The sequence below is a fragment of the Bos javanicus genome, chromosome 8 (assembly GCF_032452875.1).
Source record: "Bos javanicus breed banteng chromosome 8, ARS-OSU_banteng_1.0, whole genome shotgun sequence".
Lineage (NCBI taxonomy): Eukaryota > Metazoa > Chordata > Mammalia > Artiodactyla > Bovidae > Bos > Bos javanicus.
The window spans coordinates 27,477,196-27,503,034 of NC_083875.1; the positions used below are offsets into that span (position 1 = coordinate 27,477,196).

General features: G+C 36.8%; 1 protein-coding gene across 5 annotated transcripts in view; it reads right to left on the bottom strand.

Moving 5' to 3' along the window:
- CNTLN (centlein) overlaps positions 1–25,839 on the bottom strand; it is a 352,113-nt gene that overhangs the window by 66,392 nt on the left and 259,882 nt on the right. For all 5 annotated transcript variants that reach the window (XM_061425221.1, XM_061425222.1, XM_061425223.1 and 2 more), the window contains 2 exons: positions 11,970–12,060; positions 11,668–11,891 (listed from right to left, as the gene is read on the bottom strand). In XM_061425221.1, coding sequence (XP_061281205.1) covers positions 11,668–11,891; positions 11,970–12,060 — 315 coding nt within the window. The remainder of the gene's footprint in view (positions 1–11,667; positions 11,892–11,969; positions 12,061–25,839) is intronic.

Genomic DNA, 25,839 nt, shown 5'->3' on the forward strand with positions numbered 1-25,839 from the left:
TCTTGTATTGTCAAAGTTATGTTACCCTCATAAAATGAGGAGGCATTTGCTTCTACTTTTTTCTGCTCTTTGGAAAACTGTGTGCCTGGTAGAACTTAGATATGAAACTCAAATCTCAATCTCACCTAAGCATTCATAATATAGTATTACTTTATTAACAACTTTATTAAGGTATACTTTACATTCCATAAAACTCACTCATTTGTTAAATACATGGTTGAATGACTTTTAGTATGTTTATGGACTTGTGCAACTGTCACCACAGAGTAATTTTAGAACATTTCCATCATCCATACCAGAAAGAAACCGCATGCCCATTCACAGACACTTCCTTCCAATCCCAAGGCCTGTACAATCACTAAAATAAATTCTATCTCTATACATGCTGCCTTTTCTGGACATCTCATAAATGAAATATTACTGTATGTGGCCTTTGTAAGTACTTCTTCTATTTAACATGTTTTCAAAGTTCATCTCACGTTGCAGCACACGTTATCACTTCATTCCATTCATTGCTGGGCGATGATCCACTGGATTGTTGTTGTTCAGCTGCTCAGTTGTGTCTGATTCTTTTAGACCCCCATGGACTGCATGCAGCATGCTAGGCTTCCCTGTCCTTCACCATCTCCGGAATTTGCTCAAATTCATGCCCATTGAGTCGGTGATGCTATCTAAATATCTCACCCTCTGCTGCCCTCTTCTTCTTTTGCCTTCAATTTTCCCCAGCATCAGGGTCTTAACCGACAAATCAGCTCTTTGCATCAGGTGGTTAAAGTATTGGAGCTTCAGCATCAGTCCTCCCAATGACTATTCAGGGTTGGTTTCCTCTAGGATTGACTGGTTTGATCTTTATGAAGTCCAAGAGACTCTCAAGAATCTTCTTTAAAGGTATTACATTTCCAACTGAGTACCACTCGGCCCATATTCTATGTTATGCTACGTGTTACTTCACTATCATTTCTTTTTTTTTTCTTTTTCTTTTTTTCACTATCATTTAATCTGAAGTATTTTCTCAGTTTTCACTTTACCTTTTTCTTTGTCCCTTAATTATTCAGAAACGTCTCTGTAAGTTTGCATCAGAATTTTTAAACTTGACTTTTTAAATTGATTATTTTTATCTTGTGTTAGACAACATTTTTAATACGATGTCAAGTTTATGAAAATTGTCGAGAGCTGTGTTGTGGCCTAGTTATGTGATCATTTTTGGTAAAGGCTTTTTATTGTTTTCTTCAAATAGTGTATATCCTTAACGACTTTTTGTCAGCTTTTTCTTAAAAGTGCTGAATTATCAATTTTTACATTACTTATTTTGAAGTAAGTTTGTACTTTCATTAGCTTTCTGATCCTAATAGGAAAACTCATTGAAATAACTAAAATACATGCACATTTATTTATATCCTTCAATAATTCTTTTCTCATTTCTCAGTTCACATGGACTCATCCTAATCAGCAGAATTTGACACAAATGGTTGTACGTGTCTCAAAATACTTTTATCACTTGGCTTCTTGGATACATCTTTCTCTTGGTTTTCTTTCTATTTAACTGGTCTCTCCTCTCTTGGATTTTCCTCATCTACCCAAACTCTAAGGGTTGGAAGGCTCAGGGTACCTCTTCTCTTCTTTAATCTACTTTTATTCCCTGCTGCTGCTGCTAAGTCACTTCAGTTGTGTCCAACTCTGTGTGACCCCATAGACGGCAGCCCACCAGGCTCCCCGTCCCTGGGGTTCTCCAGGCAAGAACACTGGAGTGGGTTGCCAGTTCCTTCTCCAATGCATGAAAGTGTAAAGTGAAAGTGAAGTTGCTCAGTCGTGTCCGACCCTTAGCGACCCCATGGACTGCAGCCTACCAGGCTCCTCCATCCATGGGATTTTCCAGGCGAGAGTACGGGAGTGGGTTGTCATTGCCTTCTCCGAATATAATTTAAATACTCCTAACTCTAAAATTCATACCTCTAGCCCAGGCCTCCCCTCTAAATTTTACACTCAGTTATCCTACTGCTTGCTTGCTGTTTTCATTTCAGTGACAAATTACACTTGGTTACAATGGTAAGCTGCCAATGACTTTTAGCCCCTAGGGTTTTACATTTATTTTTTGACAAATTCTGGTGTGCATTTATAAGAATATGTTATATTTTATCCAACTCTGTTGGTATGCTTTCACATAAGGTTATAAAACTCCCCATGTGAGGATAGCATGCAGCTAGGCTTGAAAACCACAGATATATCAGATTACTCACTACTCTCAACAAAGTATTTTTTCATTTTGATGCTTTTCCAAGCTTTCCTTCTTCTAATGATTTTGTTCCACACACGGATCTTCAAAATCAAACCAAACTTTATGTCTAAGCCCAAATGCCACCTCTTTTAAAGGCCTTATTAAAAAATGACCTCAATGAAAAACCAGTTTGTCTTTGTCCACTACATGTCCATGGTATACCTTACGTACAAGCTATATATATAACAGTTCCCCTGGATAGTAGTCCACATGTCTAATTTCCCTACTGTATCTTGTACAGGGGGAAAGAACCATGTTTAATTTATTACTGAATATCACATTATTGGAGAGTCTTACATGTAGTAGGAGCATTAAGCTAAACTGAATTATAACAAATACAAACACACATATCTATCCATGTGCAAGCCAATATATTAGGCATTTAAAACCAAACTCTAAAATACATGGATATTTAAAAATCATAATAATCTCACAGTGAGAAAAATGTTATATTTTGTCACTTCCAGGTATGGTGATATTTTAAAGAGAGATACCTAAAAGTATATTGATGCAAAGTGAAAAAACTACTAGGCATATAAGTAAGACTGTGTAATATATTATAACACTGATTCATTATTAACAGAGAATAAATTCACAACTCATGTTTTCAGGTCACATTTTCTTAATATTGTCTGTGGTAAGATCACAAGTGAATCTGAAAATGGTATAAGAAGTATGATTTTACAGTACATTGTGTTCTGAGTGATAATAATAGTTCCTAACAAAGTCTAATATAAGGCACAGACATTCTATTAACAAATATCACTTGGTTCATCTAGAAGATAGGACGTAGGAATAAGACAGTCACGTCCAATTCCACATGGATTCTCAGCTCAGATCCTGGTTTTTGCACAGTTCACCTTGCGAACATGATCCGAGTGACATTTCACAAATTCCTGGATAAATGTTGCTACACTCTGCTAGGAGAGAGACAGGCTATGTCATGCACAGATCAATAATAGCACTGTGTTTCATCAGCCTCAAAATCAAAAGTGCTTCATCTGGCAAAAGCCATGGCCCTAGAGAATCTGACATATATAAACTGAATACCCTACAAGGAATGTTTACTACACAAGCTATTGGGGTAAGATAAAAGAACACTCTAGAGATTAACAATGAAGTACAGTAAGAGAGTACTAGCTTTCTACTTCGTTATTACTACAGGCGTGAGCACAGATCACAAAAATGGAAATGAGGCTATTTAAAATTCTACAATTCCTTACAGAAAAAAAATGGGTCCAAGTACAATAAACACCTTCAATCTTTCAAATAAAGGTTATGTAAATAAATATAAACCAAAGACAAATGTAAGTTTACGATACAATAGGAATTGTATGAATCTATACAGATGAAAATGTTTTATGGAAGTTGACAAAATGCAAAATTACAGGGTTTGCTGAAAGACTCTTCAGCCTTAGTAGTAATTATGCTCAATGTTTATATGCTAAATTAACCTAAAAACCCAAGATATTTGTTGAATGGGTTATGCTCTGTTGCTTTTAATGGCAGATTCTGATATTTGGCAAAAGTTCTGTATATAGTTTGATTAACTAATTTAAGATTAATTGGTTAATGTAACTGGACAAGAGACAAAGCAAATTTGAAAACTCAAATCCTAAAATGACCTTGCTTTGTTTAAGATGGATGTTACCAAAAAAGTTTCTGAGGACAAAATCTGCTGTTGTGGAATTTAGTTGTAACTCATTCAGAAGGCAGGGGAATCAATAATTCAATATTTGAATATATAATTGAATATAATATTTGAATCAATAATTCTATATATCAATAATTGATATCAGTAATTCTAGATATCAGAGAAGATAACAGCAGTGTATACTTACGACACATATATTGAAAGTGCATCTTTATGGCATGTCTGTTCAAAGTGCAGACTTACGACGTGTATGTTCAAAGTGCAGACTTATGATGTGAATGCTGAAAGGACATACTTATAACACTTTTTTTTGAGTTGTGGGCTTGCTTAGGTGCACTCCAATTGGGGAGTTAAGGCAGAGGCAGATCAAAGCCTCTTAGACAGCAATGGTCTAGGGTAAAACGTCTTGTTTTTCAGACCATATTTTGTAAAGAATCTCTTCTCTAAGTTTCAGAAATACTGTCATACCTCCTTCTGTGAACTCAAAACTCAGTGGGTTAGTTAGTAGTATTGTTAATATAGATAAATAACCTTTTGGGGAAACTAAAAGGAGTTTATTCTTCCTTTAGAAAACATATAGAGCCAATGTACAAATAAAGATTCAGAAAATTAAATGCCTATAGTTACTCAAGTGTGTGAAAGTTGCTCAGTCGTGTCCGACTCTTTGTGACAACATGGACTATATGGTCCATGTAATTTTCCAGGGATTTTCCCATCCCAGGGATTGAACCCAGGTCTCCCACATTGCAGGTGGATTCTTTACCAGCAGAACCACAAGGGAAGCCCAAGAATACTGAAGTGGGTAGCCTATCCCTTCTCCAGCAGATCTTCCCGACCCAGGAATCAAACTAGTGTCTCCTGCATTGCAGGCAGATTCTTTACCAACTGAGCTATCTGGGAAGCCCCATATAGTTACTCAAAAGGCAACATAAATAAGCAAACTGGACCTTGCAGGATTTGGGACAAACAGGAAATGGTTCACCTCATTCTCCTTGGAAGCACCACGCCACTAACATTATTAACTCTCATACCAAAACCATACCTTCCAACACTTTCATGACACTAAATTATTTACTAATTGGTTTTGTCACCTTTTAAGTAAGCTCCTTCAATGTCATCAATCCCTTCACTTCCTCAGTGTGAATAAACACCCAATCTTGACTGATGTGTAGCTATTCTTCCATTTCTAATTCTCAAACTGATTCTCTAGCTCTTAATCACAAAAGCCTATAGGATACTTTCATTTATATGACAAATTATTACCTCAAACTTCACTGATTACAACAGAATTCTTCTTTTATTTCATTTAAACTTAGAAAAGGAAAAAGGCTTTGGAAAATGTTGTATGAGGGAACTAGTCCGTGAACCAGTCTTTGGAGTGACTTCCTGGATATAAAATGATGTAAAGAAAACAGGAAGATTCTTGAAGTAGAAAGCAATTTTTAAATCTTGGTTAAAAATATGCATTATCATCTCAGTGTCTTGGGAATAACTGCTCAATAAGGCAACCTTTATCCTTTTACTGAGAATGTACTATGCCCTCAATTATTCAAAATGCTGTGAAAGTTATCAAGAAAAGTATATGTGTTTTCTGCCCTTGATGATTTAATTAGCTGTTAGATGCAATAGAACTAACAAATGTTAAACTTTGAAACTATTAATACAATTATATAAAGTTTAAAAATAAAATAAAATTTAAAAAAAAGAAAAAAGAAAAAAATAAAACTATTAAGTGCAGAATTGTATAAAAATTCAGTTTAGAAAAATAGAAAGATTATGAAGTTAGGATCAAGAGATAGATGTAGGTCATAACTTAAAGCTATGAACTTTAGGCTGATCTTAAGCAATTTGTTTCAATTCTTTAAGCCTTAATTGCATTATATATAAAATGATAATATCTTCCTTACAAGGTTGAAAAAGAGAGTCCATAAAAAATAATTAAATGTTTAGAAAGTAGGCCTAATAGTCATTGAATAAACACTAGCTGGTGTGTGTTGGGGAAGGCAGTACAGCATAAGGCTTAAGAGCACAGCTTCTGGAATCAGGCTGCCTGGGCTCGAACCCCAGTTCTGCCACTTATGAGTTCTATTACCTTGGGCATGTTATTCCCTCTGCCTCACTTTCCCTATCTGTACAATAAAATCAGACATAGTATCTATCTCACTAAGGCATCATTTATGTTAATGAGTTAATACAAACAAAGTGCGTGGAAGAGTACCTAGCATATTAGTACACAAAAAGCATCAGCTAATATTACCTGTACTTCCATTATTATTGAAAACATATAAAATAAGATTTGAAAGAATACATGCATTCAGCATAGACTGTGAGTGTTTTATAGGACAGGGGATACTTTCAGGGGCTTGTGTCAGGAAACAGAGGACTAAAACAATAGCATATATCAGGTAAAATCTTGAAGATTTTGCTGACTTGTTTGGTCTTCAAATGGAAATCAGTTGCAGGTTCCTGAAGATACATGATAAAATTCAAATTCTAGCAAAATTATTCTGGCAGTAATACATGGAAAGAAATAAAAAGACTAGAGAAGCCAGCCAGGAGAATATATCAGTACTCAAGGAAAAATAAATAACTGGTGTCACTAGAAATAGAAATTAAGAGGGATGAACAATAGAATTTGGTTGTTGATTTAGAGGTCAAAAAATAAAGAGTCAAAGGTGGTTCTGCAGCAATATTTTGGGAGAGGATTGTTTGGGAAGATTTGTTCTTTATTATTATTATTATTTTTGGTACATGGTGAGTTAGTGGTGACAGAAAATCAAAAGAAAATGTCTTCTATAGTGAAACAGAACACATAAAAGGACATGTAGTTTTAAGCGTCACCTACAAAGGAAGAACAGGATTGGCTGAGATAGGAAATTCTGCTAATCTTAGTGATATTAACTACTAAGAGTTAACAGTTGAAAGAGAACTGTATTGTAAAAATATTAGTAATACAGACTAGACTAGGAATGACTCTTGGAAACAGTCATTGCAGAAATTTAAAGTAGACATATAAAACTGGTATCTTGATGAGAGGCAATAATTTATTTTACATTAGGTATGTTTAAGTGCTATAGAATGAGACTACAGAATAATGATTAAATAAGTACTGATGCAGATAATTTCAAATGTTTTTCAGACAGATGTCAATTTAAATACAATATATTAAGTTTTCTGTGTGTTTACATTGTCTGGCTGTGGAAATCACAGAAGCCATAGGCTGAGGTTGAAAATTTTTGTAAAATATTAAACTTCCATTCCAATGCAACTAATAAAAATATTAAAATTCTACTTCTTAAATGTAAGTATATGTGAGTTCAAAACTTTGAGATCACATTATTATGTCTTAAATTTAATTCTACTGTACTTTAAAGGGGCAAAATGTAAAATCAATATCTTAAAATTTCCTAAAAATCTGTGTAGGATAATTAGAGTACTCTGTAGTAAAAATATAAGGTTCAGGTATCAGACCTACTACTGACACCATGAGTCTTGGATAAGTCATTCACATATAGTTTCTGTTTCTTTCTATATAAAAATAGAATAATAATTCCTATCTGAATTAAATCAAGGAGATTTCAGGTATATCAATTTTTAAAACTATATGAAAATGCTCTAAAAATTCTAAATGCCTTAAAATGTTATGATATTTTAGGTGCCTTAAATTTAATGTGATATGAAATATAAATATATACTAATATGTACAAAATGAAAGAGGGGATATAACCACAGAGACTTGGACTTTAAATTAACAAAAGAATAATACAAAGAAATCTATGCCCACAAATTTGATAACCTAGAAGAAACGGACCAATTCCTTAAGAGATATAATTTGCCAAAACTCACAAGAAGATGTGGGCAATCTGAATGTGTGTGCATGTGTGCTCAGTTGTATCTGATTCTTTGTAATCCCATGGACTATAGCCTGCCAGGCTCCTCTGTCTACGGAATTTTCCAGCCAGGAATACTGGAATGGGTTGTCATTTCCTAACCCAGGGGATCTTTCCAACCCACAAATTGAACTCGCATCTCTTAAGTCTCCTGCACTGGCAGGCAGATTATTTACCAGTGTGCCTCCTGGGAAGCCCAGAAAATCTGAACAGGCCTGCTACTGCTACTGCTAAGTCACTTCAGTCGTGTCCGACTCTGAGCAACCCCATAGACAGCAGCCCACCAGGCTCCTTCGTCCCTGGGATTCTCCAGGCAAGAACACTGGAGTGGGTTGCCATTTCCTTCTCCAATGCATGAAAGTGAAAAGGGAAAGGGAAGTCGCTCAGTCGTGTCCAACTCTTAGCGACCCCATGGACTATAGCCCACCAAGCTCCTCCGTCCATGGGATTTTCCTGGCAAGAGTACTGGAGTGGGTTGCCATTGCCTTCTCCATGAACAGGCCTATGTTTATTTAAAAAATAGGATAAACAATTAATAACCTCTAACATAAAAAGTATCAAGTCCAGATAGGGTCACTATTTAATTTTTACTAAACTTGTAAGGAAGAAATAATGCTGTTCTCTGCAATCTCTTTAAGAGGATAGAAGCAGAGAAAATACTTCCTAATTCTTTGATTCAGAATTACAGACCAATACCTCTCATGCACTCAATATGCCAGCAAATTTGGAAAACTAAGCAGTGGCCACAGGACTGGAAAAGGTCAGTTTTCATTCCAATCCCAAAGAAAGGAAATGCCAAAGAATGCTCAAATGACCACACAATTGCACTCATCTCATGCTAGTAAAGTAATGCTCAAAATTCTCCAAGCCAGGCTTCAGCAATACGTGAACCGTGAACTTCCTGTTGTTCAAGCTGGTTTTAGAAAAGGCAGAGGAACCAGAGATCAAATTGCCAACATCCGCTGGATCATGGAAAAAGCAATAGAGTTCCAGAAAAATATCTATTTCTGCTTTATTGACTATGCCAAAGCCTTTGACTGTGTGGATCACAATAAACTGTGGAAGATACTGAAAGAGACGGGAATACCAGACCACCTGACCTGCCTCTTGAGAAATTTGTATGCAGGTCAGGAAGCAATAGTTAGAACTGGACATGGAACAACAGACTGGTTCCAAATAGGAAAAGGAGTAGGTCAAGGTTGTATATTGTCACCCTGCTAATTTACCTTATATGCAGAGTACATCATGAGAAATGCTGGGCTGGAGGAAGCACAAGCTGGAATCAAGATTGCCGGGAGAAATATCAATAACCTCAGATATGCAGATGACGCCATCGTTATGGCAGAAAGTGAAGAGGAACTAAAAAGCCTCTTGATGAAGGTAAAAGAGGAGAGTGAAAAAGTTGGCTTAAAACTCAGCATTCAGAAAATGAAGATCATGGCATCTGGTCCCATCACATCATGGCAAATAGATGGGGAAACAGTGGAAACATTGACTGACTTTATTTTGGGGGGGCTCCAAAATCACTGCAGATGGTGACTGCAGCCATGAAACTAAAAGATGCTTACTCCTTGGAAGAAAAGCTATGACCAACCTAGACACCATATTAGAAAGCAGAGACATTACTTTGCCAACAAAGGTCCGTCTAGTCAAAGCTATGGTTTTTCCAGTAGTCATGTATGGATGTGAGAGTTGGACTATAAAGAAAGCTAAGCGCAGAAGAATTGATGCTTTTGAACTGTGATGTTGGAGAAGACTCTTGAGAGTCCCTTGCACTGCAAGAAGATCCAACCAGTCCATCCTAAAAGAAATCAGTCCTAAATATTCATTGTAATGACTGATGCTAAAGCTGAAACTCTAATACTTTGGCCACCTGATGTGAAGAACTGACTCATTTGAAAAGAACCTGATGCTGGCAAAGACTAAAGGCCAGAGAAGAAGGGGAAGACAGAGGATGAGATGGTTGGATGGCATCATTGACTCAATGGACATGAGTCTGAGTAAAGTCCAGGAGTTAGTGATGGACAGGGAGGCTTGGCTTACTACAGTCCCAGGGGCCACAGAGTCAGACACATCTGAGTGTCTGAACTGAAATGAACTGATACACACTCCTATTTCAGAGCAGCACTATTCACAATAGCTAAGACATGGAAATAACCTACATGTCCATTAACTTGAGGAGTAAAGAAGATATATCTATATCTATATATATAGATATATCTTCTTTACTCCTCAAGTTAAATATATATATAAGGTTCCCAGGTGGCTAAGTGGTAAAGAATCAGCCTGCCAATGCAGGAGCCACAGGAAAAGCAGGTTCGATCTCTAGGGCAGGAAGATCCGCTGGAGGAGGAAACGGCAACCCACTGTAGTACTCTTGACTGGAAAATTCCATGGACAGAGGAGCCTGGTGGGCTATAGTTCATGGGGTCACAGAATCAGACACAACTGAGCAACTGAACACACACACACACACACACACACACACACGCTTGCGTGTGCAATGGAATATTACTCAGCCATTAAAAAGAATGAAACAATGCTATTTGCGGCAACATGGCTGAACCTAGAGCTTATCATACTAAATGAAGTTAGTTAGAAAGAGAAAGTCATACACCATATAATATGGTATATGACTTTCACTTATATGCGAAACCTAAAATATGACACACAAAAACATATCTATGAAACAAAACAGACTCACAGACACATACATCAGACTTGTGGTTGCTAAAGGGTAGAGGGGTAGAGGAGGGAAAGATTGGGAGTTTTGGAATAGAAAATACAAACTATTATGTACAGGATGAATAAACAAGGTTCTACTGCATAGCACAAGGAACTATATTCAATAGCTTGTGATAAACCATAATGCAAAAGAATATGAAAAAGAATACATATGTATAATTCAGTCTCTTTGTTGTACAGCAGAAATTAACACAACACTGTTAATGTAAATACTTTAAAAAAATTTTTTAAGAAAAGAATGGAGACTTAAGGAATAACCTTTTCTTTTTCATTTGTCTTAAGATTAAACTATGATAACCAACAGTAAGTATGCTGCTGCTGCTGCTAAGTCGCTTCAGTCATGTCTGACTCTGTGCAACCCCATAGACGGCAGCCCACCAGGCTCCCCCATCCCTGGGATTCTCCAGGCAAGAACACTAGAGTGGGTTGCTATTTCCTTCTCCAATGCATGAAGGTGAAAAGTTAAAGTGAAGTCGCTCAGTTGTGTCCAACTCTTAGCGACCCCATGGACTTCAGCCTACAAGGCTCCTCCATCCATGGGATTTTCCAGGCAAGAGTACTGGAGTGGGGTGCCATTGCCTTCTCCGAACAGTAGGTATAACGTGTCTAATAAGTTGCAGAAAACTCGACTCACCTGAGTAAAAGCATATATGTTACAGAAACACATTAATATAGATATTTGCCTTAAAGGTTCACATTTTATACAAGTATTTTCAAAGAACTAGGGCAATTACTAGTTAATACTGTGACTTATAGTAATAAATGGGAAGTTTGAGAATGGGCAAATGGATAAGCTAAATGAATAGTTGAAGTCTACCTTAAAAATCTAAGATACAACAGAATAAATATATTAAAAGGCTAAAATAAAGAAAAAATCTATGTGGAAAAGGAATTCTAGTAATGTGTCAAAAGATTTGGAGTTCTGCTTAATAAGACCTTATTTAAGAAATCTAGATATTAAACACTACACCAGTTTAGCAGTACCTAGGAATTTTTAAACTCATAGGCATGTCTAACACAAATATAAACTTCAAAACAAATGTAAAACAAAATACCCATGTTTATAATACAGTCTACTATAATTTATTTTGAAGTTCCCTTACCTTTATTGTCTGTCTGCTTGTTTGAAATCGTTGATCAGACACTTGCTGCTGATGCAGGAGCTTTTCGTTGACTTCTTTATATTCTTTAACAGCCAGTTCTGCTGCTTTTTTGGCATTCAAAAGCACACTGTTTTGCTGTTGCAAGGATATAATCCGTTCTCGTAATAAAATAACATTACTATTTGATTTCTGGGCAGTTATATTTTTCCACTTTTCTCTGTTAACTATACAAAAATAAGGTTTTTAATAATTTTTTAAAAATCTTGTTAAAAACACATTGTTAATTTCATATATATTCTTACCTCTGGTAGGACCTGCTGTATGTGAAGTCTTTTGAATACTGCTATTCTTCTTTTGAAGAGCTGATTTTTTGGCATTCTTGTGAAAATAATTCTAAATTTGAAAGTTCCATAAAAATTAGATTATAACTGATGATAATTTCAAGTGAACCAACAAAATATATATTATTTATTTACTTAGAAAGGTATGTATTTATGCATAGTAAAACAAATCTGGACAATAAAAATCTATAACTGATGTCAAGAACTCATAAATGAACATAACAGTGCACTAAAGTTGACTTAGAAGGCAGAAGATAAAAGTACAAAAATCAACACAAAAGTAGTAATTTAACCTAAAGGACAGTTTAAACAGTTAGGATTAAAACAGTAGAAGCATCAACAATAAAATAACAATATTTTATAACATTCTTTGGGAATCTAGCTCCTTTTCTAAAATACTGTTCTCTGTTGTAGAGTTATAAGTAATTCCAGCAAATGAAGTTAAAATAATGGTGATGATAATAATGTGATTCTCCTTGAAGCTGTATGTTTTCCTCATGACATTGCAATACACTGAGGCTAAATAAAATGAAACCATTTTGACTTTGTTCCAAACTGTTTCACCAGTCTATAAAAGCTTTCCCAAAACAAAAATTTAAATAGGAATGTGTTTCAAAATATTACAAATCCTGGTGGGGGTGGGGGGCAGTCCTAAGATGACAGAGGAATAGGACAAGGAGATCATTTTCTCCCCCACAAATTCATCAAAAGAACATTTGAATGCTGAGTAAATTCCACAAAACAACTTCTGAATGCCAGCAGAGCACATCAGGCACCCAGAAAAGCAGCCCATTGTCTTCGAAAGGAGGTAGGAAAAAATATAAAGATAAAAAGAGACTAATGAGGTAGGGACGGAGCTCCGTCCTGGGAAGAGAGTCTTAAAAAGAGAGAAGTTTCCAAATACCAGGAAACACTCTCACTGGCGAATCTGTGGTGAGCTTTGGAACCTCAGAGGGCAACATAACTGGGAGGAAAAATAAATAAATAATTAAAACCCACAGATTACGTGCCCAACGGTAACTCCACCAGCGGAGAAGCAGCGCAGATGCCTGCACCCACCACTAGCAAGCGGGGGCTGGGCCGGGAGGCGCAGGCTGCATTGGTTAGTGTAAGGACCGGGCCTGAATGCCCCAAGGGCAATCTGAGGGAACTAACTTGGGATAGCAAACCAGACTGTGGGATAGCTACCCGAGAAAAGCCCTAACCTAAGACACTGTCAGGCCCGCTCACAGAACAAAGGACTGAGCAGAGCTAGCCCGGCCCATCCCCCTGTCTGGTGACAGGCAGGCGAGGGCAGCCAGAGCCGGAAGGGGGCAATCACGGCCCCAGAGAGGCATTATCTACCAAATTGCAAGCAGGCTTCATTGCTAACCAAGACTTCTTGGGATGCTGGACAGTCAACATCCGCCTGAGAAGGTGTGCCGGTTGTACACCCAGAAAACCGAGCAGCAGGGATGGGGGAGGCGATAAGTCACAGCAACCACGCTCGCCAAACACCTCATCACCTGAGCTGCTCAGACCTGGGAAGGGCACAAAACGCAGGCACAACTGAGTCTGCACCTCTGAGGACTACCCGAGTGCCTGAACCTGAGCGGCTTAGACCTGGGAGGTGCATACAACCCAAGGCTGGCCTCGGACAGTTCCCGGCAGAGCAACCTAGAGCCTAAGCAGTGTAGACAGGAACAGCACACACGCTGTGAGCGGGGGCAAACCCAGTGTGGCCAAGACACTGCGAGCACACGCCAGTGTTATTTGTTTGCAGTGTCCCTCTCTTCCCACAGCAAGACTGAACAACTGAGCCTAAAAAAGTGGCCACCACCGCCCCCTTTTGTCAGGGCGGAAATCAGACACTGAAGAGACCAGCAAACAGAAGGAGCTAAAACAGAGGGATCCTCCTTGGAAGTGACAGGTGCAATTGATTAAAACCCTGTAGTTAGTACCGACTACATAGGAAGGGGCCTACAGATCTTGAGAAATATAAATCGGTTCAAGGAACTATCCGAAAATGAACTGACCCCACACTGCCCACAACAACACCAGAGAAAGTCCTAGATATATTTTTACTATTTTTACTATCATTCTTTAATTTAAAAAAATTTTTTTTATTTTTAAGTCCTCTATTTCTCCTTGAATTTTCATTTTTATAACCTATTACTTTGCAAAAAAAAGAGACCCTACTTTTTAAAGCAAACTTCGTATATATATTTTATAATTCTTGTGACTTTGTTTTCTCTTTTTTTTTTTCTTTATCTTGTATTTTTGAAAATCCAACCTCTACTCTAGATTTTTAATCTTTGCTTTTTGGTATGGGTTGAATGCCCCAACCAAAAGAAAAGACTGGCTGAAAACATACAAAAACAAGACCCCTATATATGTTGTCTACAAGAGACCACCTCAAAACAAGGGACACATACAAACTGAAAGTGAAGGGCTGGAAAAAGATATTCCATGCAAATAGAGACCAAAAGAAAGCAGGAGTAGCAATACTCGTATCAGATAAAATAGATTTAAAACAAAGGCTGTGAAAAGAGACAAAGAAGGACACTACATAGCAATCAAAGGATCAATCCAAGAAGAATATATAACAATTATAAATATATATGCACCCAACATAGGAGCACCGCAATATGTAAGACAAATGCTAACAAGTATGAAAGGGGAAATTAACAATTACACAATAATAGTGGGAGACTTTAATACCCCACTCACACTATTGGATAGATCAACGAAACAGAAAATTAACAAGGAAACACAAACTTTAAATGATACAATGGACCAGTTAGACCTAATTGATATCTATAGGACATTTCACCCCAAAACAATGAATTTCACCTTTTTCTCAAGTGCACACGGAACCTTCTCCAGGATAGATCACATCCTGGGCCATAAAGCTAGCCTTAGTAAATTCAAAAAAATTGAATCATTCCAAGCATCTTTTCTGACCACAATGTAGTAAGATTAGAACTCAATTACAGGAGAAAAACTATTAAAAATTCCAACATTCCAGCCTCCAATATGGAGGCTAAACAACACGCTGCTGAATAACCAACAAATCACAGAAGAAATCAAAAAAGAAATCAAAATATGCATAGAAATGAATGAAAATGAAAACACAACAACCAAAACCTGTGGGAGACTGTAATAGCAGGGCTAAGGGGAAGGTTCATAGCAACACAGGCACACCTTAAGAAACAAGAAAAAAGTCAAATAAATACCCTAACTCTACATCTAAAGCAACTAGAAAAGGAAGAAATGAAGAACCCCAGGGTTAGTAGAAGGAAAGAAATCTTAAAAATTAGGGCAGAAATATATGCAAAAGAAAGAAAGGAGACCATAGCAAAAATCAACAAAGCCAAAAGCTGCTTCTTTGAGAGAATAAATAAAATTGACAAATCATTAGCCAGACTCATCAAGAAACAAAAGGAGAAAAATCAAATCAATAAAATTAGAAGTGAAAATGGAGAGATCACAACAGACAACACAGAAATACAAAGGATCATAAGAGACTACTATCAGCAACTATATGCCAATAAAATGGACAACTTGGAAGAAATGGACAAATTCTTAGAAAAGTACAACTTTCTAAAACTGAACCAGGAAGATATAGAAAATCTTAACAGACCCAGCACAGAAATTGAAACTGTAATCAGAAATCTTCCAGCAAACAAAAGCCCAGGTCCAGCTGGTTTCACAGCTGAATTCTACCAAAAATTTAGAGAAGAGCTAACAACTATCCTACTCAAACTCTTCGAGAAAATTGCAGAGGAAGGTAAACTTCCAAACTCATTCTATGAGGCCACCATCACCCTAATACCAAAACCTGACAAACATGCCACAAAAAAAGAAAACTATACGCCAATATCACTGATGAACATAGATGCAAAAATCCTTTTGAGGATTGTTTTAAGGATTGTTTAAGAATCCAACAACACATTAAAAATATCATATACCATGACCAAGTGGGCTTTATCCCAGGGATGCAAGGATTCTTCAATATCCACAAATTAATCAGTGTAATACACCACATTAACAAATTTAAAAATAAAAGCCATATGATTATCTCAATAGATGCAGAGAAAGCCTTTGACAAAATTCAACATCCATTTATGATAAAAACTCTCCAGAAAGCAGGAATAGAAGGAACATATCTCAACATAATAAAAGCCATATATGATAAACCCACAGCAAACATTATCCTCAATGGTTAAAAATTGAAAGCATTTCCCCTAAAGTCAGGAACAAGACAAGGGTGCCCACTTTCACCACTACTATTCAACATAGTTTTGGAAGTTTTGGCCACAGCAATCAGAGCAGGAAAAAAATAAATAAATAAAAGGAATCCAGATTGGAAAAGAAGAAGTAACACTCTCACTGTTTGCAGATGACATGATCCTCTACATAGAAAACCCTAAAGACTCCACCAGGAAATTACTAGAGCTAATCAATGAATAGAGTAAAGTTGCAGGATATAAAATCGACACACAGAAATCCCTTGCATTCCTATACACTAATGATGAGAAAATAGAGAAATTAAGGAAACAATTCCATTCACCATTACAGCGAAAAGAATAAAATACTTAGGAATATATCTACCTAAAGAAACTAAAGACCTATATATAGAAAACTATAAAACACTGGTGAAAGAAATCAAAGAGGACACTAATAGATAGAGAAATATACCATGTTCATGGATTGGAAGAATCAATATAGTGAAAATAAGTATACTACCCAAAGCAATCTATAGATTCAATGCAATCCCTATTAAGCTACCAACGGTATTTTTCACAGAACTAGAACAAATAATTTCACAATTTGTATGGAAATACAAAAAGCCTTGAATTTGAGAAAGAAGAATGGAACTGGAGGAATCAACCTGCCTGACTTCAGGCTCTACTACAAAGCCACAGTCATCAAGACAGTATGGTCCTGGCACAAGACAGAAATATAGATCAATGGAATAAGAAATAAAGCCCAGAGATAAATCCATGCACCTATGGACACCTTATCTTTGACAAAGGAGGCAAGAATATACAATGGAGAAAAGACAATCTCTTTAACAAGTGGTTCTGGGAAAACTGGTCAACCACTTGTAAAAGAATGAAACTAGAACACTTTCTAACACCATACACAAAAATAAACTCAAAATGGATTAAAGATCTAAATGTAAGACCAGAAACTATAAAACTCCTAGAGGAGAACATAGGCAAAAACACTCTCTGACATAAATCACAGCAGGATCCTCTATGAATATTAGAGGATATTAGAAGATTCCCACCTCCCAGAATATTCTAAATAAAAGCAAAAATAAACAAACAAATGGGACCTAATTAAAATTAAAAGCTTTTGCACAACAAAGGAAACTCTAAGCAAGGTGAAAAGACAGTCTTCAGAATGGGAGAAAAAATAGCAAATGAAGCAACTGACAAAGGATTAATCTCAAAAATATACAAGCAACTCCTGCAGCTCAATTCCAGAAAAATTAACGACCCAATCAAAAAATGGGCCAAAAAACTAAATAGACATTTCTCCAAAGAAGACATACAGATGGCTAACACATGAAAAAATGCTCAACATCACTCATTATCACAGAAATGCAAATCAAAACCACATGAGGTACCATTTCACGCCAGTCAGAATGGCTGCGATCCAAAAGTCTACAAGCAATAAATGCTGGAGAGGGTGTGGAGAAAAGGGAACCCTCTTACACTGTTGGTGGGAATGCAAACTAGTACAGCCACTATGGAGAACAGTGTGGAGATTCCTTAAAAAACTGGAAATAGAAGTGCCGTATGATCCAGCAATCCCACTGCTGGGCATACACACTGAGGAAATCAGAATTGAAAGAGACACGTGTACCCCAATGTTCATCGCAGCACTGTTTATAATAGCCAGGACATGGAAGCAACCTAGATGTCCATCAGCAGATGAATGGATAAGAAAGCTGTGGTACAGATACACAATGGAGTATTACTCAGCCATTAAAAAGAATACATCTGAATCAGTTCTAATGAGGTGGATGAAACTGGAGCCTATTATACAGAGTGAAGTAAGCCAGAAAGAAAAACACCAATACAGTATACTAATGCATATATATATGGAGTTTAGAAATATGGTAACAATAACCCTGTATGTGAGACAGCAAAAGAGACACAGATGTATAGAACAGTCTTTTGGACTCTGTGGGAGAGGGCGAGGGTGGGATGATATAGGAGAATGGCATTGAAACATGTATAGTATCATATGTGAAACGAATCGCCAGTCCAGGTTTGATGCATGATACAGGATGCTCAGGGCTGGTGCACTAGGATGACCCAGAGGGATGGTATGGGGAGGGAGGTGGGAGGGTGGGTCAGGATGGGGAACATGTGTACACACATGGCAGATTCATGTTGATGTATGGCAAAACCAATACAATATTGTAAAGTAATTAGCCTCAAATTAAAATAAATTAATTTATATTAAAAAATATTACAAATCCTAACAATAAAATATATTGTCTTAAGAATTTATTGCCAGGGAACAGGAACAATATCAATCTAGATTAAATAAAAGAACCTTTTTCAAAAAATCCAATTCAATTGAAGGAAAGTAAAAATTTAACTGATTGTTATTCTGACATTGAGCCATATATTTTATATTGACAGACATATACATTATACTAAATTATATATGGGCTTCCTTTGTGGCTCAGTGGTAAAGAACCCACCTACCAATATATAAACCATGTCCTTAAAGTAAAAAAACTGATTTATTAACACAAATACCAGACTCCTAAGATAGGAACTTCCTTTAAAATAAATACTTTCCTATAAATGAAACATGTTTCATTTCTCAAGGTATTTTTATTTTTCATTTTTATTTACTTGATTTTAAATTAATTAATCAATTCTTTAATCATTAAGACTCAATTAATATTATGTGCTGGTCATGTACTGACTACTGTAAAAAGATCCAAATCAGAACTACCAAATTACCAATATTAGTTACCATGTATGTGAGCTAAGTTGCTCACTAAATAGTGTCCCACTCTTGCAACCCCATAGACTATAGCCTACCAGACTCCTCTGTCCATGGGATTTTCCAGGCAAGAATACTGGAATGTGTTGCCATTTCGTTCTCCAATTAGTTACCTTCAGATAAGAACAGATCAGATCAGATCAGTCGCTCAGTCGTGTCCGAATTTTTGCAACCCCATGAATTGCAGCACACCAGGCCTCCCTGTCCATCACCAACTCCCGGATTTCACTCAGACTCACGTCCATCGAGTCAGTGATGCCATCCAACCATCTCATCCTCTGTCGTCCCCTTCTCCTCTTGCCCCCAATCCCTCCCAGCATCAGTCTTTTCCAATGAGGCAACTCTTCGCATGAGGTGGCCAAAGTACTGGAGTTTCAGCTTTAGCATCACTCCTTCCAAAGAAATCCCAGGGCTGATCTCCTTCAGAATGGACTGGTTGGATCTCCTTGCAGTCCAAGGGACTCTCAAGAGTCTTCTCCAACACCACAGTTCAAAAGCATCAATTCTTCAGTGCTCAGCCTTCTTCACAGACCAACTCTCACATCCATACATGACCACTGGAAAAACCATAGCCTTGACTAGACGAAACTTTGTTGGCAAAGTAATGTCTCTGCTTTTGAATATGCTATCTAGGTTGGTCATAACTTTCCTTCCAAGGAGTAAGCGTCTTTTAATTTCATGGCTGCAGTCACCATCTGTGGTGATTTTGGAGCCCAGAAAAATAAAGTCTGATACTGTTTCCACTGTTTCCCCATCTATTTCCCATGGAGTGATGGGATCGGATGCCATGATCTTTGTTTTCTGAATGTTGAGCTTTAAGCCAACTTTTTCACTCTCCACTTTCACTTTCATCAAGAGGCTTTTGAGTTCCTCTTCACTTTGTGCCATAAGGGTGGTGTCATCTGCATATCTGAGGTTATTGATATTTCTCCTGGCAATCTTGATTCCAGCTTGTGTTTCTTCCAGTCCAGCGTTTCTCATGATGTACTCTGCATATAAGGTAAATAAACAGGGTGACAATATACAGCCTTGACGAACTCCTTTTCCTATTTGGAACCAGTCTGTTGTTCCATGTCCAGTTCTAACTATTGCTTCCTGACCTGCATACAAATTTCTCAAGAGGCAGATCAGGTGGTCTGGTATTCCCACCTCTTTCAGAATTTTCTACAGTTTATTGTGATCCACACAGTCAAAGGCTTTGGCATAGTCAATAAAGCAGAAATAGATGTTTTTCTGGAATTCTCTTGCTTTTCCCATGATCCAGTGGTTGGTATCAAATTAACTGGACCTAAAATTAAAAAGAGGCTTCCATTTCCAGTGTTACTACTCATGAGAAATCCAGAAATATACTTTGAAGTAAGCACATTTAAATCATGTTTTAAATGTGAGAAAGTGTTACGGTAAATTCTGAGGCCAAAAATAAAGTAAAGCAAGAATTCAGAGGGATTTCCCCGGTGGACCAGTTGTTAGGATTCTGGGCTTTCACTGCTGGGGACCCGGGTTTTATCCCTAGTTGGGAAACTAAGATCCTACAAGTCTTGCGTTGCAGCCCAAACAAACAAATTCAGAGACAAGCAATAAGCAAAGTGGCCAGCAATATATAAGTCAACTGATAATCCTTTTTGATCTTTCAGTTCAGTCATTCACTTGTGTCTGACTCTGCGTCCCCAGCAGGACAGGCTTCCCTGACATCACCAACTCCTGGAACTTACTCAAACTCATGTCCATCGAGTCAGTGATTCCATCCAACCATTTCATTCTCTGTCATCCCCTTCTCCTCCCATCTTCAATCTTTCCCAGCATCAGGGTCTTTCAAATGAGTCAGTTCTTCGCATCAGGTGGCCAAAGTATTGGAGTTTCAGCTTCAGCATCAGTCCTTCCAATGAACACTGGGGCCTGATTTCTTTTAGGATGGACTGGTTGGATCTTCTTGCAGTCCAAGGGACTCTCAAGAGTCTTCTCCAACACCACAGTTCTAAAGCATCAATTCTTCAGTGCTCAGCTTTCTTTACAGTCCAACTCTCACATCCATACATAACTACTGGAAAAACCATAGCTTTGACTACACGGACTTTTATTGGCAAAGTAATGTCTCTGCTTTTTAATATGCTGTCTAGGTTGGTCATAGCTTTTCTTCCAAGGAGTAAGCGTCTTTTAATTTCATGGCTGCATTCACCATCTGCAGTGATTTTGGAGCCCCAAAAAATAAAGTCAGCCACTGTTTCCACTGTTTCCCCATCTATTTGCCATGAAGTGATGGGACTGGATACCATGATATTCATTTTCTGAATGTTGAGCTCTAAGCCAACTTTTTCACTCTCCTCTTTCACTTCCATCAAAAAGGCTCTTTAGTTATTCTTTGCTTTCTGCCATAAGGGTGGTGTCATCTGCATATCTGAGGTTATTGATATTTCTCCCAGCAATCTTGATTCCAGCTTGTGCTTCATCGAGCCCAGCGTTTCTCATGATGTACTCTGCATATAAGTTAAATAAGCAGGGTGACAATAACAGCCTTGACATACTCCTTTCCCAATCTGGAACCAGTCTGTTATTCCATGTTCATTTCTAACTGTTGCTTCTTGATCTGCATACAGATCTTTAACTCATTTAAATAGCAACACAGGATGTAGGAGGAAAGGCAAGTCTAGGCTCCAACTCTAGATGAGAAATCTGAGGTCACAATGCTAGGGCACTGCATATAGCAAAAGCCTGTATATCTTCTTTATTCTTGAGTAGTATTCTATAGTATGGATTAACCATTCAGCTATTGAAGAAAATTTTTTTGTTGCAGTTTGTAGCTATTAAAAAAAAGCTGTTATCACCACTCATGTACAGATGTAACTGTTTGGGATAAACATAAATTTAATTTCTATGAGATAAATGTCCAAGAGTAAGATGGCTCGGTTGTATGGGAAGCATAAACTTTCTTTAAAAGAAACTACCAACTGCTTCCAAGAATGCTGTACCACTTTATATTCACAGTACTATATGAGAGATATACTAGTACTATATGAGCGATCCAATTTCTCTGCATCGTTGTATTTTTTAATTTTAGCTGTTCTAATAGATGTGTATCTTATCAGGGTTTCAATCTCTATTTCCCTAATGGTTAATGATGTTGAACATCTTTATATGTGCTTATTTGCTATTCATTTATTCGTTTCTGTGAAATGTCTGTTCATGTCTTTTGCCTCTTTTCTAATTGAATTATTTTTCTACTGTTGAGCCTCAACAAAAATCCTTATATATTCAAGATATCAGTGTTTTGTCAAATACATGGTTTTATAAATACTTCCTTCTGGTCTGTATCATGGTGTTTTTTTTAACCCCCTTCATAGGGTCTTTCACAAAGGCAAAGTTCTTAATTTTGATGCAGTTTAATCTACTGGTGTTTTAAGGACCATGTTTTTGATAACATGTCTAAAAACTCTTCAGCAAGTTCTAAGTTTAAACACTCTAAGATTTTCTCTTATGGTTTCTTCTTAAAGTTTTACCTTTTCATCACTATCTGTGATTTATTTCAAGTTAATTTTTGTATAAAGTGTGGGGCTTAGGTTCATTTTTTTTTTTTTTTGGCCTAGGGATCTCCAATTTTTCCAGTACTACTTGTCTCCTCTACTGAACTGTTTTACACCTTTTTCAAAAATCATTTATTTTTCATACTCGTAAATCCATTTCTAGGTTCTCTATTTCATTATGTAAGTGTTAAACCTTTCTTCCCCTCCTGGGGGATGCTTGGTATCACCAGTCTTGACATTAAATTGAGTGGTGGGCACTGATGACATCCTTTGTGGTGGGAACACAAAGCTGTTATTTTTTTGTTAAAATTTCCATTTGGTTCTATTTTATATCTTCTATTTCTTTGATGAGAATTTCTACTTCATTCTTGAGATGTTCTTGTTTTTCATTGTTTCAAGCCTGTTTGTAAATGCTTCTTGAAGCATTTTTAATGATAGCTACTTTAAACTACTATCGTATAGTTTGAATGGCTGTGTCAGCTTGCTGTTAGCTTCTCTTGCTATCTTTTTTTCATACACGTTGAGGTGTTTCTGGTTGCTAGGTATGATGAATGATTTTGAATTACATTCTGGACATTTTAGGTGGTGTATTCCACAGTACTTCCCAGCTGGGGATGGAAGTCCAGTCTCTGATGATATCCTGGTTGGTAAGGGGCACCTCATTATCACTGGGGGTGAAAGCTTGGGCTCCCCAAAGACCTCTGCTGATACCACCTTGGTTGGGAACTGGAGCATGATCTTGTTTCTGTTCCTCACTTGGCCTCTCTTGACATAGTGGAGAGGGTATGGGAGGCTTTATAGATAAGGGAGGTTATGAAAGTCCCCATCTCTGCACTTGACCTCTGAAATTGAGAGAAACTCTGCTAGGAAAGGAAAGGGCCATCTCTTCATTGCTGGATACAGATGGATGTCCAACTCCCTGTGTGACCTCTAATGGCATAAAGGGAAGAGTCATTACCAATGGCTCTTCAATGGGTCCTAAAAGGAGGAGAAGACATGCCTTCTTACAGCTAGGTGAGATACAAGTGTGTGTTCCTCACTAGGTCTTTACTCGTTGAGGGTAGAGGTAGGGTTGCAGTTTTTTCCATGGTGTTTGGCTAGGGTAGGGCAGTTATTATGTAAAAGTTTTCTGTTTTACTGGGCTGTCCATTTTCTGGTTCTTTGACTAGAGAGAACCGGGTTTTATAGGGGGCTTCTATCATCTGACCAACTGGCCTTTCCAAGTTGCAGATTTCTTCAGCATCCAGGCCAGGATATATGAGGCAAAATGAAAACCCAGAGACCTCACTAACCAGGTTGTTCCTCCAATTCTGAGATCCCTACTTGGTGTGTCTCCTCTCTACTTTTCAGAATCTTCTCATTGTTTTATTATTAATTTATATTGATAGAGTCCCTATCAAAATCCCAAAGGTTTGTTTGTGAGAAGCTGATTCCAAAGAACAAAGGACCAAGAATACTAAAGGGACTCTTGAACGAAAACAAGATGGGAGACTTGTTCTATTATCAATTAAGACTACTATAAAATAACAATGACAAGACAGTATGATATAGATGAATATAGTGATGGAACAGAAGAAAAAGTCTAGTTACATACCCACATGTATATGCACACCTGATTTACAACAAAGGTGGTGTTACTGCACAGAGTGGGGGAAAGTGTAAAACTTAATCCCTATCATTCATCATATGTAAAAATCAATGTCAGACATAGAGGTCAAAATCAAAACAGTAAATCAGACAATACAGAAAAAGGCAACAAGGTAGTATAAAAATACTGAAGTCAAAGTAGGTAAAAAATTTATACAGAGCATAAAACAGTATTATTCATACAGGAAAAAATTATTAAATTTGACCACATTAGAATTATGATGTTTTATGCCCCAAAAGATTCCACTAAAAAGAGTGAAAGGGCACAGGATGGCATAGGGCAGAATATAGGATCAACAGAAGACTCATATGTAGTATACATAAGAACTCCAGATGAATAAGGAAAAGACAGACAATTCATTTGTAAAGCGGGAAGCACTTAAGGAAGCAATTCACTGAAGAACTCCAAATGAATAATAATTATAAGAAGTAGTATTCAACACCTTATTAGTAATCACAGAACATAAACTCACAATAATATACCTCAATATACAAACAAAAGTGGCTGAGATAAGAAGGACTAACATAACACATGTTGATAAGAAGCAGTAAAAATGTTCATATACTGCTAGGGGATGCAACAAATTGGTACAACACTTTGGAAAACAGTATCATCTAAGATCTTAGAAACACAGAATCTATGGTGCAGTAATCCTACCCCCAGGCATTTCATTGTAGAAATGCCCATACTTGTGTTTACAAGAATATTCATTGTAACATCATTTACAAGAAATCCAAACTGAAGCAACCCAAAATTCAATAGTAGAATGGGTATATAAACTGTGATATATTCTGATAGTGAAATAATATACAACAATAAAAATGAACATATCCCCCATAATACTGAACAAAAAGGCCAGAGACAAAATAAAATATAGATTCCATAAAGTTCAAAAACAGGCAAAATTAACCATAATGTTAGGAGAGATAAAACAATAAAGAAAAGAAGGGGAGTGACTAAAATTAAGATAATGGTTACCTTGGAAGTAAGTGAGAAGTTCTAATATTTGCCAAATACAATTGGTACAATTTGACCAACTATAATTTTCTGACTCCCAACAATGTACATAGATCTATTCAAAGTAGTTTATACTACATTCTCTTATTTTATGAATAGAATTATGAGTTTCTTTTATTTATAAATTCATTAAGCTGTACACAATCAACTTCAGTTACACAAAAATTCCAACCAAATAATGTATAGCAAAATAGATTTCTTTAAAAACTATTTATCAACGAACCACTCAATCAGCAGGTACTTAGCATATAGTTTTTCATCTAAACTTTATTATGGTAGTAACTAAGATATACTTTAGTCATTCTTGAGTTTTTTGCTCCAAAGTTCTGTCAAGATCTCAAAAAATAAACAGCTTTAGACAAGGTTTTTAAAGAACCTTGCAGGTTAATTCAAGCTAATCTTTTTTAAAAAACAAAATAAAATTATCTTTTCTCAGTTTTTCACTGATCTATGCCAAATAGTAAATCTTTAGTGACATGATATATCAGTAATAAGAATTACTGAATAAGCTGTCTTGGAACATTAATATTTTAAGACTTAAAATATATTGGGGAATAAAATACATTAGCATGCAATAAGAAATAAATCAGAAAAATAAAATAAATACATTGGGCAGCATGTATTTATTTGT